The following is a 12,390-nucleotide window of genomic DNA, read 5'->3' on the forward strand; positions in this document are numbered from 1 at the left end:
CTTCCTGTCCTACTTTCCATTCTGCTCAGTGACACAGCATCAGCAAGGAAGAGAAAAAGGTGTCCACACAAAACATAAGCTGGCAGTTACGGAGACTGTTGGCTGAGATGCAAGATGTGGGCTAGAGAGAACTTCTAGCAGGGATAAGCAGTGAACTTAGAGCTTGCACTTTTCCTGTTCAATACAAGAAACAGTAAGAAATTATGCGAAGACCAGATGATGCTTCTGCCACTACCACTACAGCCATTGCTTCCAAGAACACCTATGTTTTTCGGTACCCCTCACATGAGAAGGTTCAGGAATCTGAATTTTTTTGTCAAGAAAGAAACTTGCCTAAGAACCCTGCCTCAAATGCCCAAGCTCTGCTGGAAAGATTGGGTTTCAGACATAATTTTATATTTGCTAATTCTGCGTGTCTCTTCATGCTGTGTGACTTTTTGGTCTGACATGCTGAAATGCCTAATGACCTACATATGACCTACACGTGAAGGAACAGAACAAAAAAAAAATCAAATTTTTATTGTACCCTAGCAATGAGAAGCCAACAAGGTATTTATTGTATTAAAATTTGTAGGTGTTTACATCTTTTAAGCCTTGCAATCTTCTAAGTAGCAAAGATAAGTAGCAATGCAGCTGCCTTTTGGAAAAAATGCTGCTAAAAATTACTTTATCTTCTAAACAGTGCAATTAAGATCTAATAGGCATAGAAAATGAAGACATCGAGGTGAAAATAGAAATGAAGAGAATTATCTTCCTTCAACCACAAACATGCATCAATTCATTTAGACAGACTTTAAGAATTTGCAAGTATATGGAGAAATATTTTTATAATAATTTTTCTATAAAAGGTGTAGACACCATTAAGTGCTAATACTTACTCACTACTTACATTGCCAGTTAACGTCAAAATATATCTTAATATGTTTAATATCACCCAGATACCATTTACTGCATCCATTGTTACAAAGAAGAAAAAACAGAAGCACTTTAAAAAAAAAAATCTCCAAATTCTTTCCACTCTGTTCCCTGTCCCAAGTCCCACCCTGTGTCCCTGCTTCTTCAGTTCATGCACGCTCTTGTATCCAAAAATCCAACTCAATCCCAACAGTACTAGGGATAGAAATAAGCACAGAAAGGAATAGAAATAAAACATACGTGTTACAAACACACTACTGACTTCTTCAGTCACAAATTATTAGTATGTGTGAGATTATCTTTTTGCTTCCATGTTTCTACTGTCTTCAGTATTTAAAATTGTAAAGTTCCCAGGGTCTAGAATTACTCTTTTATTTTTGTATTGTCCATCCTAATTAGAAGTTGAAGCTTTGTGGTTATACGGTTTCATGATGAATTTATTTAGCTTATTTCCTTAAAAATTCCAAATTTATTTTGCACATAAAATGCACAAACAAAATCATCTTATTGTTAAAAGGAAAAAAAAAAAAAAAGAACAACCCTTCATTAGTGTGTCTAGCATGGATTTATTCCGATTACACAAAACTAAATTGTACTGTAAAATACCTGCTCTGGGAGCTTGTGTATGGGGGTAGCATCCATGTTCAACAGAGGATTTCAGCTGGACAATGATGAAAAGTCCATATGTTACAGTGCCACCATAAATTATGTTAGAACGTATGGTCAGGCCACAGAGGGGCTCCAAAAATAGGTTAGAAACAGCTCTCTGACTGAAAACAAATTGCCTAAACTCCAGTATGAGAAAACAGTGTTCTTGACGTATATTTTCATGTGGCTACTGCTGTTTTGAGCTAAGTCTACAGAGATGGAAACCAATATGCCAGTACTTTAAATTCGGAAGTTGCTATTCCATCAAGACTCTAAAATGCAGAGAAATCTGCATGTGTCTGATGCCTCCAGGCTCAAAGATTTATTATGAAATAAAGAAAACATGAGTGATCATATGTCAGTTTGCCTGGACATCAGCTATTGAACCTGCTATTATGGAAGGACAGAAATATCAAAAGACTTTTCTTTTAATCATCACAGACATTAAAATGTTTGTTTGACAACTACTCTCACAGCTAAAGCATATATAAAACGTTAATGCTTCTGAAATATATACAAAAGAACATACAAACCAGAATAATATTCTCCCATTGCACTTAATACTCTTAAAATTAAAAGAACACCTGACTCTACATATCTATAATGCATCACTTCACAAGTTTGAATCTTTTAAAGCTGGGATTAAGCTGTGTAAGAACCTACCATGAATGTAAAATAAGACAGCTTTACAGAAGAAACTGCTGTTAAGCTGCTTGCAATCCAGATACTATAAAATTCTAACCTCTAATAAAATAACCTTCATTTTAAAATGATGGCATCTGAGGGGAATTTTTTTTCATTCCACTAAGTATCTTAAAGCACAAGAACAAAACAAATCCACAAAGTGCAATTATATTGACTTCATGAATTACTATTCAATAAACTCAATTGTTTTCTGTTGAAGAATTGCTACACCTAAGGAGGGAAAAAATAAATCAATCTGGGATTCACTGATTAACATGTTATGTTGATTAATCCTATGATCTCAATGAAAAGTCTGAAGATCAAACGAATATTAGATAAGCTGCCATGTTAAACCAAGTTTTCACGTTTTTATTTACAGTGTACAACAATTTTTTGAATAATCCTTCATGCTTGTCTAACAGATACATTTGAAAGCTACACATATGATGTAAACTCAAAAGAGTTGTATTTAGCAGAAAGAAATATTAAATTAAGACGCATTAAGACAATTAGGATTTTTAATAATTACAAGAAACTTGCTGGGGGCTAAGCAACCCTACTATGCTTTTTTACTAAGCAACTATGCTTTTGTATTTTTGCCAATTTGCATGTTATTTTGATATTTTCAGGTAATCTTAAGCATGCTACAGAGAAAACAGAAGCAAAAATTCTACCTTGCATGCTTTTCTGAATCTTTTTCGATTTCTACCTTAATGTTTTCAGTAACTTGGCACTGACCTGTCTAACTTGACTTCCTGGCTCAAAAAAATAAAAAGTTCTATTAATGCAGAGATGACGATCACTTCTTAGGATCACCTTTGGCTAAGGTAAAACAGAAGCTTGAAGTAAATGAAAAATTTAGTTATTTTAATTGCCATTGCTGTACCAAACAGCACAAAGCCATATTGTCCCACAGCATGAAGTGATCAGATATCTGCCCAAGATGATGGACAGCTCTGGCCCAGTGAACAGGCAAAAAAATCCCATTTACTCTGTGCCAGATGGGACCTACTGGACGCTTCAGCGCAAACAACTCATCCTTCTTCAGACCTTCTTGTCCGACTCTTGAGCTAGCTCCAGCTGATAATGATGGATATCAAGGCTACAGTAAAGTGGGTGACAACAGCAGCCTTGTTATAACTGCCAGTCTTTCAGTCTTGTCATTATTACACATTGAAGATTTATTTGAGTTTATTGTTGTGCACTGGGTCTAGCCATTTACAATTCATCACCTACTACAGAAGGTTCAAGATAGTGGCCATAGCTATAATTGCCACCTCCACCTGCTTCTGGAAATTATGAGGTCACTTGCTAGGGCAGCCTAACATCCACAGAGCTCTGCAAGTCCTGACAAGCATCTGCAGCAAATACCACTGCTGTTACTCTTGTACATTTGGAACCATTATTCTGCACATTTTGGAGTGCTGGGTTTCACCTATAGTTATGGTGCACACATGCTTCAGAGCATCCCTGAAGTCCTTTTGCAAGGTAGTAAAACTTTACACCTGCTTCATGATCCAGCCAGTCTGTGTCCTAGTTCTCATGTATTTGTAAGCTAATAGCTATTTTATGTAGCTAAGATGAACTAATGTTATCCTAAGTACAATGGGACTGTACCTTTAAGATAGGTTTTCTTAAGACTACAAAATAACATGATGCAGAATGTGCTGAGGTAAAATAAATCAAAAATACACAGCTTAAGGAAAAAATCTTTGAAAGAATCATGTACTTTTATCATGGGTTTCTCACTGCACAAACATTTTAGAAGTTGAAATGGATTACTTATTGCTTAAGTTTTTACCAGTACACATTCAAGTAGATGAACGTTAAATTCCTTCCAAAAATGCAAATGTTGTCTTGCCAGAACACTGTTTCCTCATCGTCTCTTCCATTCCTACTACCCAATGAAATATTTTCTGGTTTTACTGTAATACTCAATAGCCACTTTTTTGGATTTTTTTTTTTTCATTATTAGAACAATTACTATTATCCTACGTGAAAATTTTGTAAAGCGTGGATTTCTCTACTACTAGCTGTCCTGGACAGTTTATTAAGAAAACCTACTACTTTCTCTAATGTCCACAATATTCTAAAAATATTAAACTCAATATATGGAAACCAAGAGTGATGCTTCTGTTGTTCATTACAGGCAGTCATTTAGGGAGGGAGGGAACAAGCCAAGGTTTTAGCCAAGGGACTTCATGAAGGAGAAGAATTAAAATTCTCTTCAGTCTTAAGATGGACTGAAGGTCACCAATAAAGAGGGTTAACTAGGACCTCACAGTATGTAATAAGTAAACACAGCAGAAATGCTTTTACCTAAAAGTCACTCAAAAGATGCAGCTTTAGAAAACAAAATGCAAGTCTGATCTGGTTAATGGATGTATGTGCTGCTTAAGCCCAAGAAAAAAGGTGTTAAGTTTTCTGGTATTGTTAGATTGGCAGTATCCTCCCAGTTCCTGTATCAGCTGTATTACGTTAGGGAGAACTGTTACATTTCTGAAGAATTTAATAAGTATAAACTTACTACACACTCTCAGACTTACAGGACTATCATATGAACATCAATGTTATTAAAAAAAATAGTTCAGGGTTCAAGTCAGTCATTAAAAAGGTATTTTCCAACAATCTCATACAGAACTGCAAACATACACTGATTAAATTATTCAGAACTCAACATGACCCAGCATTATTAAAATATTACTGATGGATTTACACATTTCACTTTCAAGTAACTCCTTTCATCCTGGAAAAGCTTTGTAGGGTCTTTTTTTGTGTGTGTGTTTTTTTTTTCCTTCCCTGATGTCCAACAAGCAAGAGAAGTACAGAATTGTCTTCAAGTTGTTTGTTTCTTTTTAAAAGTAGAATTATTTAATTTCTAAGTAGAGAACCATCTAATAACGTAAAAATTCTTTAAGATCCCAATAATAAGATTTCCAGTAAAGGTGAGTATTTTTCCTACACTATAAGATACAAATAGTATCTAAGATACAAATAGTCAGTATCTTAAATAGTTATTTAGACAGTCTTACATCATTATTTCATTTGTTTGAAAGTGTAAATCAGGGCTTAATTTTATCAGGTCCAATTATGAATTAATTCTACATTACTAATTTTAAAAACACATATTGAAGTTTACTAAAAGATCTGAGAATGAAAGTGTATATTTGCTTTGAAACCTGAACAAGTATGGGGAGTTAGCAAACATAAAAGTTTAATGTTGTTTAACTCCAATCAGTTAAACGTTATGATTTTTTATTTTTTTTTACTTTTGAAATGTATTTAATGCAAAGCAAACTGGCTTAGTCTATTTTGGAATTTCACAATTAAAAATATTTTCCTATTTTAAATGTACTAAAATATTATTTACACTACAATTAATGCCTGGTTTGATTAGTAATCTGAGAGGCTGGTAAGAGTCTGAGTCCTCTGAAATACAAGATGGTCATTACAAGGATATCAAACTTCCCAGGTTCTACTTAAACATAAGTTGTATCTGCAAGGAGACAGTGTAGTCAAGAAACTAAGATTTCAGAATCTATTTTTTGGCAAATATATTGCATGTATTTTGTGAGCAGTGTTACCAAATAATTTTTTATTTTATTTTATTTTTTTTAGAAGAGCTATGAAAATTGTCCCTCCAGCCTTGGGATTAATGACAGATTTTGAAATTGGAATTTCTCTGTCTCCCAGCATATTCTTAAGGTTTGTCTTGTCTCATGAGTTACTTCTGTAGCTTACCGCTTTTGGGCAGGAACACACAAATCCAGATTGTTGCTTTACAATATCAGAATGAAAAAATAACTGGTTTTATTTCAGTTTTTGCAATTGCAGCAGAATTAAAAAAATAGGGATCTTGAAAGGAGACTGCAGTGTATTTAAGGGCAAAGCAACAACTGAGGAGGCCACAAAAAAGTGTCAGGCGAAATGGCATTAGCCATGCCTAGGCCTTCAGTTCTGCACTAACAAGCAAAGCTGGCATTCAAGAAGCCAACCTGTAAAGAGAGGGAACACTGCTTTTATTTGACACGGCATCCCTGCATGCATTGCCTTCACTGTCTTTGGGCATGCTAGATCCTATGAAAAAATTATATTTACACATTCTCTTACTAGTGTCGCCATACCAGGTACACCTCCCACTGGTTGTACACTACAGTTCAAGAGATTTGACTTGGTTTATTTTTGAATTTTTTACATTGGAAAAAAGTTTCTTTCTCCCTTATCAGCCATTTTTTCTGGTTGAAGGGAACACAGCAAAGGAAAATACCAATGTTAACCATCTCCAGGAATGAAGCCTTAATTAAAAGGAATCCATAACTTTTTAACAAGTGATTAAGAATCCCACAGTTAAACAAAAGTTACTTAAAAGCATGCATGCACGATCAAAAAGTAGAAGATTTAAACCTAGGTATTTGTTAAATCAAATATTTATTAACAAAGTATTCAATGGCATTTCCAATAAACTTCAATCCCAACAGAAAACTTAAAGAAAACTTAATATATTTTGGATTATAAAGGGCCCTTTCATTCATAACGATCAAGAGGCATGAAGAAAACTGACTGGTACATGTCTCTATGTGCTTTCAGTAAAGAGATTACAAGAAAATGGATGTCAAGAATCCTAGAGGAAGTATTAATTAATGCTGAAAAACATAAATAAAATAGTGACAGAAATGCTATGTTACAAATTACTAAAGTAGCTTTAAAAAGTTTTTTTTTAATGCTTTAATTTGACATGTGATAAAAATCATCACTTAAAAAAGATAACATTATTTGCAAATTGAGCAAGAGGACCTGATGATAGCCATATATAATCAGTTGTCACCTTGCAGCTCAATTAGCCCTCATGTAAAAATGAGGCATGTAAGGAGAAATGAGGTTTTGACATTATCTCTGCCAGCAAGATAATTACACAGCCTTCATTTAACAGTAGGGCAACACTACTGTAGCAACAAATTAACTCAGCTCCATTTGCAATTCATGGTGTGTTTTCTCATTTAATACCATTTGTCTTACCCCAAGTGAATGTTTCCATTAGTTTTCCTCATCACAGCAAAATACTCTTTGACTTCATACATTACATCACCAACTACTTTAGTTCCAGAAAACTTTCAGAAAGCTGTATAAATTTGATTAAATGATTCCCCTTCCTACCCTCCTAGTTTTTAACTAAACCATTCTATTTTTGGTTTACAGCCAAATAATAATACAGCAGGTGCTTTTGGATTTAATGAGTAAGGAACTGATTCCATTCCACATTCATTTCATTACTTGACATCAAAAGCCCCCACCTCCTGTGCTTTATGAAAATATGTAACTGATATGAGCGTATTCATACAAGTCCGAACAAAACTTCACCAGTGTTGGTAACTAAAGTGATACACGTTGTATAATGGAAATGTAATGAAACAGAACAAGTTTGTATGTAGCACTGAGACCAAAGAAAAGGCAGATATGACATTGTGTATTTATGTTCAGAAAAGATACACAAAATTTTTCTTTTTTGAAAGCATAGCTATAGGTAACGTCTGAATGGAGCTGTGAAGAGCTCCTTACTGCAAATACTAACCATTCATGTACAAAACTTAAGAAGATCCTTCTTGACAGCAATAAGCTAGCTCTACATGTGGTTTTACAAGTTTTAGGAATAACCTTCTGGTTGCTAGACTGCAATCAACTAAGCAGAAACAACTACCATAAAAGCTTGAAAATTACCTTGTTTTGTGGCCTAAAAAAATGTTTGCATACTATTGTATACATTATGATTGATAGTCGTCACTGATCAATTGCTGATCCCCTTCCTGAAGGGAATATCAATAGCTTCAAGCCCTTTCTAAATCTTTTAAGAAAATCTGTCTTTGAAAGGAAGATTGACTCTCCGTAGGAATTTCAATGGCACTGGAACTAGACAATATATGAGAACTCCGTCGAATGTCATTCCGCAGGAATTGAAGAAATTAATTAGCAATTCCCAAAGTTGATTTCTCAGCATCCTCATAACAACTACTTCTTTGTAATAACACCTTTTTTATTAGGTATGCAAAGCTCCAAGATGATTTATAAATTAATTATCTTCTCAAGAATTCCTACAATTTTTCCTACAAATTCCTACTATAAAAGTACTACAACTACTATTGTGCTGACAAATACATAAAGGAGGTAGGAGGGGATCGTCCATCACAGTGACAAGCCATCATAAAAATAACCCACCCAGAACGTGTAGGCCTAAACTTAAAATGGTCACTGTTGCTAGTACAAATTGTGGCAGCTTAGAATGGCCTGTTTTCTCAAACGCAAGGTCCCTCTTTGTCTACTTATGAAATATGGGGCTATTACTCTCTACATCAATACACAAATTTTGAAAAGAAGATATTCATTGGTTTTTAATCACATACTGTAAAAGATTAGCTGTTTTTTGCACCAGTTGTAGGTCTCTTATCATTCTCATCATATTGAAAGCTTATCCAACAGATGTCCTCCTCTTACCCTCCAGTAGTTCTTTGTGTGCTCAAGATTAACACACTATCACAATGTTGTTTCTGCATTAACCAGTGCAAGATATTTGGAGAAGTCTTTGTTGCCATAAAATAAGGAAAGTTGCATTAACGGCATTCAAATTGTGTTCACTTGCAAGGAACAAGAGCAAAATACGATGCCAGCACTTTGTGTAAGGTATTCCATGCAAAAGCTAATTAAAGGGTTTGAAAAACGGTATTATAGATACTCTTTTGAAACTTTACTTCATTTAAAACCAGCTACCATTGCTGTGCTGAATGTCACCTTTTTGTAGTAAGAATGAACAACCTCTCTGATAATAATCTAAACCACTTAAAAGAAATAGTTATGTTTTTCCAAAGTATTTAACAAACATGAACTCTGTGCTTGTCAAAGGAAAGCAAAAACTATTTTCCAAATTAATTAAATAGAATACTAGATAGAACTGACACACAGATGATTTATCTAACTTAAGTTCACAAGATATATTTAGCCTATAGTAAAAGAAAGGGTGTCACTTTTTGTTACACGATTCCAAGGTGACTGCTTATATTTTGAACTGCTAGGCTAATTCTAGCCTGAGCACAAATCTGTCTTTTATTTCATAATTAATTCTCAGTGTCAAAACCAGTAGATGTCTTTTTTTTTTTTTTTTTTTTTTGATCAACCTCCTCTGTCTGCTAATTACAGCACCATAAGAATCAGGCTTGAAAACAGAACAGCACTGTGGTAGTATGAAAGTACAGAAAGAAACTTCTGAAGGAAACAGAATTCAGACTCAAGCAAGCAAATAAGTAAATTGAGCTCTTACCAAGCCAAGCTGTTATCTTAGCATCTAAAACAAACGGTACTGCTTTAAATAAACAAAGATCATATTTTATCTTGTTACCCAAAGTATTTCTACACACTGTGTGTAACCTCTACCAACAAACATCTGCTAGGGGTAGAATGGTAAGTGGAGAAGTGAAAAGAAGTTGCTGAAATATACAGCTAACATTGGTGTTCTGAATCACTCTTTGAAAGTCTCACTGTTTACCTAAGTGCCGAGATTCCAAAAATAAATTATTTTATTTAGACCCTATGAAATAACTTCTCTGGGACCAGCTTCTTAACTGCTATTAGTGAACATCTCTTATACAATTAAGAAGTATGGCAATGCATGTTGTATGTGAGTCTGGACTTCACTAAAACGGAGAGCTCTAAACACCCATTCTCCCTGAACTTTCTCCTTTGCAGATTCCCTTAGACAAATGCTTGATCTTCCAGTGTGCTCAATATGTTAGGCCATTTCAACTGGCCTGCCCAGCTGAAATGGGAAGTAATTTCAGCAACCCATTCAGAACTCTTTCAGTTTCAGCTAATTTGGACATCCATGTTCATGGTTCTCAAATGTGACCGATCTCAAATTTTCCATCTGTTAGCTTTCATCTAACCCAGTTCTCAACTCCTTTCCTAAAACTTCTCCCAAAGTTCAGTCATGTTCAGTTTAACACCAGTGAAGTCCTAATAAAAACATCAGCACACAACCAAAACCAAACCAAACCAAACACAACCATAAAAATCTAACCAAGAACAGACAAAACCTGGTCCTTGTTCTTATCTCCAAAACCTTCTAACAATCCTTCAGGACTGTGACTAGCAGTGATACTGATGTCTCAAATCTTCCTCCTTGTCTGCTATTCTCATTTTAGGCAAAGATTTGTGTTTCAGACTTGCAGAATACAGGATTAATTGAATTGTACCAGCAATATCACAAAACCTAATTCAAGCTTTCTGTCATTTTTCATGTCCCACACATATTTTGCCTTGTTTTGTTTCATGCCATCTCCCTTCCCCTTGACACAGACCAGAATCTGCACTTTTTTAATTCTTCTAGCATTTGTAGTTCTTTGATTTCTTTCAGTCTCTTGTGCGCTGAACATTTTTCATGAACTCATCTGTATAGCTTTCACCCTTCCTCCAGTTAATTCCCTTTGGAAGACCCTCATCTGCAATGCTGCCCATGGGAAATCCAACTGATTTATACTGACAAGTTAATTAAAAAAAAACACAAAAACACCACACACAACAAAAGCTTATTCTTATTTACCAGCCAACGGTTAAATACCCTGCTACACTACTTCCCTCAATCTCCTCTGCACATCTGTTTTTACCTCCTTGTAGCAGGGACAGTGCTTTTTACATTTGGAAAGTACCTACTACTTTGTGAGAACACCAGAAAACAAGCACAAGCATGTAACACAAGTCTGCTAGGAACAAAAATCTTCAATTTGTAACTGCATTAGAACTTACTGATTAACTTCTTCCAGTTACAATCGAACAAGTTAACTCTGTCCATATTTATGCTTTCTTTCAATATTTATCTTTTCTAGACTAGCAGAAATTATTACTATTTAAACAAAACTTCTTGAGTTAACTGCATACTGCAATGGGTGAGAGGAACAGGTCTCATTACCCTCTCCTTTCCTATGTTGCTCTTATAGTACTTGGCACCTTCTGCCAGCTGAGCTGATTCTATGCAGTAAAATGCTGAGGGTGGGGTGGTAGGAGGGTGAAAGCGAGCAGACAAATTCAAGCTGAGTAATTTTGGTGAAATACTGAACTATTCCAATAGCAGAAATGAGCAGGATCAACACAGAATGCACATCTTCTCTTACCCTCACCCGTTTTAGGGGCTGCAAGCTGCTAAGCCAGCTGAGCTGCTTCATTTAACTTCTCCTTAAGACACTGGATAAGCTGTTAACCTTCAAGGTGCTGGTAGGGGAAGATTAAGACTATTTCAAGCTTTGTACTGAAACAAAAGCCATACTGCTGACTTAACCTATTCCACCTTGAATAAGAGAGATTGAAATAGAATCCAAAAGCCAAGAAAACCTAATTTACATTAGGAAAGAAAAAGCAGGAAAACATTTCCCTGTGAAGTGATGCTAGCATAGAAGTTCAGATGAACGATCATAGCGTTCTCAATTTTTATATTGTTGATATTAACAATTCAAATGCCTCTAAGCCAATTTTCTAATTTGAAACAGTATTTTCTTATATATATATATATATATATATATATATATATTTTTTTTTTTTTTTTTCCTCCATTGAGGAAATAAACATATATGCATTAAAAATTTTTTGGTCATTTTCTTGGACCCCAGTTACATTCTGTTTTTCTGACAACCTGTTGGATAAAAGTAATCCAACAAGGGAGCAGAAGTGGGTATTAAAAAACAAAACAGAGCTACGATTTGGTACTTCCCAATATAATAGGATCATAAGATTGGATCACCGGATAATTAAGGTTGGAAAGAACCTCAAGAGACCCCCAGTCTGGCCTTCTGCTCCAAGCAGACTCAGAACTGAGGTCAAACCAGGCTACAAAATGCTTTATTCAGCCGGGTCTTGAGAATTGCCAAAGACAGAGACTGCACACCCCTCTGGGCAACCAGTTCCATTGCCCAGCTGACCGTGTGGTGAAACGAAGCAAGACATTATCTCAAATCTGAACTTCTCATTTAAGTAGATAACCACAATTTATTCCAGTATTCCAAGCAAAACTGTTAATGACAGGCAAAATATAATACAGGTATTATGACAGCAAAAAAAAAGCTTTTTTTTTTCTTCCTCCAAATTAAACTGTACTACAGTCTTATACCC

The 12,390-nt window shown here is 35.1% G+C and overlaps 1 protein-coding gene across 3 annotated transcripts in view; it reads right to left on the bottom strand.

Moving 5' to 3' along the window:
- Positions 1 to 12,390, bottom strand: part of GPATCH2 (G-patch domain containing 2) — a 116,117-nt gene that overhangs the window by 59,027 nt on the left and 44,700 nt on the right. Inside the window, exon 6 of one of the 3 annotated variants that reach the window (XM_068676016.1) lies at positions 36 to 174. The exons of the other annotated variants lie outside the window; for them this stretch is intronic. Coding sequence (XP_068532117.1) covers positions 157 to 174 — 18 coding nt within the window. The 3' untranslated portion in view covers positions 36 to 156. Of the gene's footprint in view, positions 1 to 35; positions 175 to 12,390 lie in introns of those variants that run through there. 3 annotated transcript variants of the gene reach the window in all.

This window comes from Anas acuta, chromosome 3 (genome assembly GCF_963932015.1).
Source record: "Anas acuta chromosome 3, bAnaAcu1.1, whole genome shotgun sequence".
Lineage (NCBI taxonomy): Eukaryota > Metazoa > Chordata > Aves > Anseriformes > Anatidae > Anas > Anas acuta.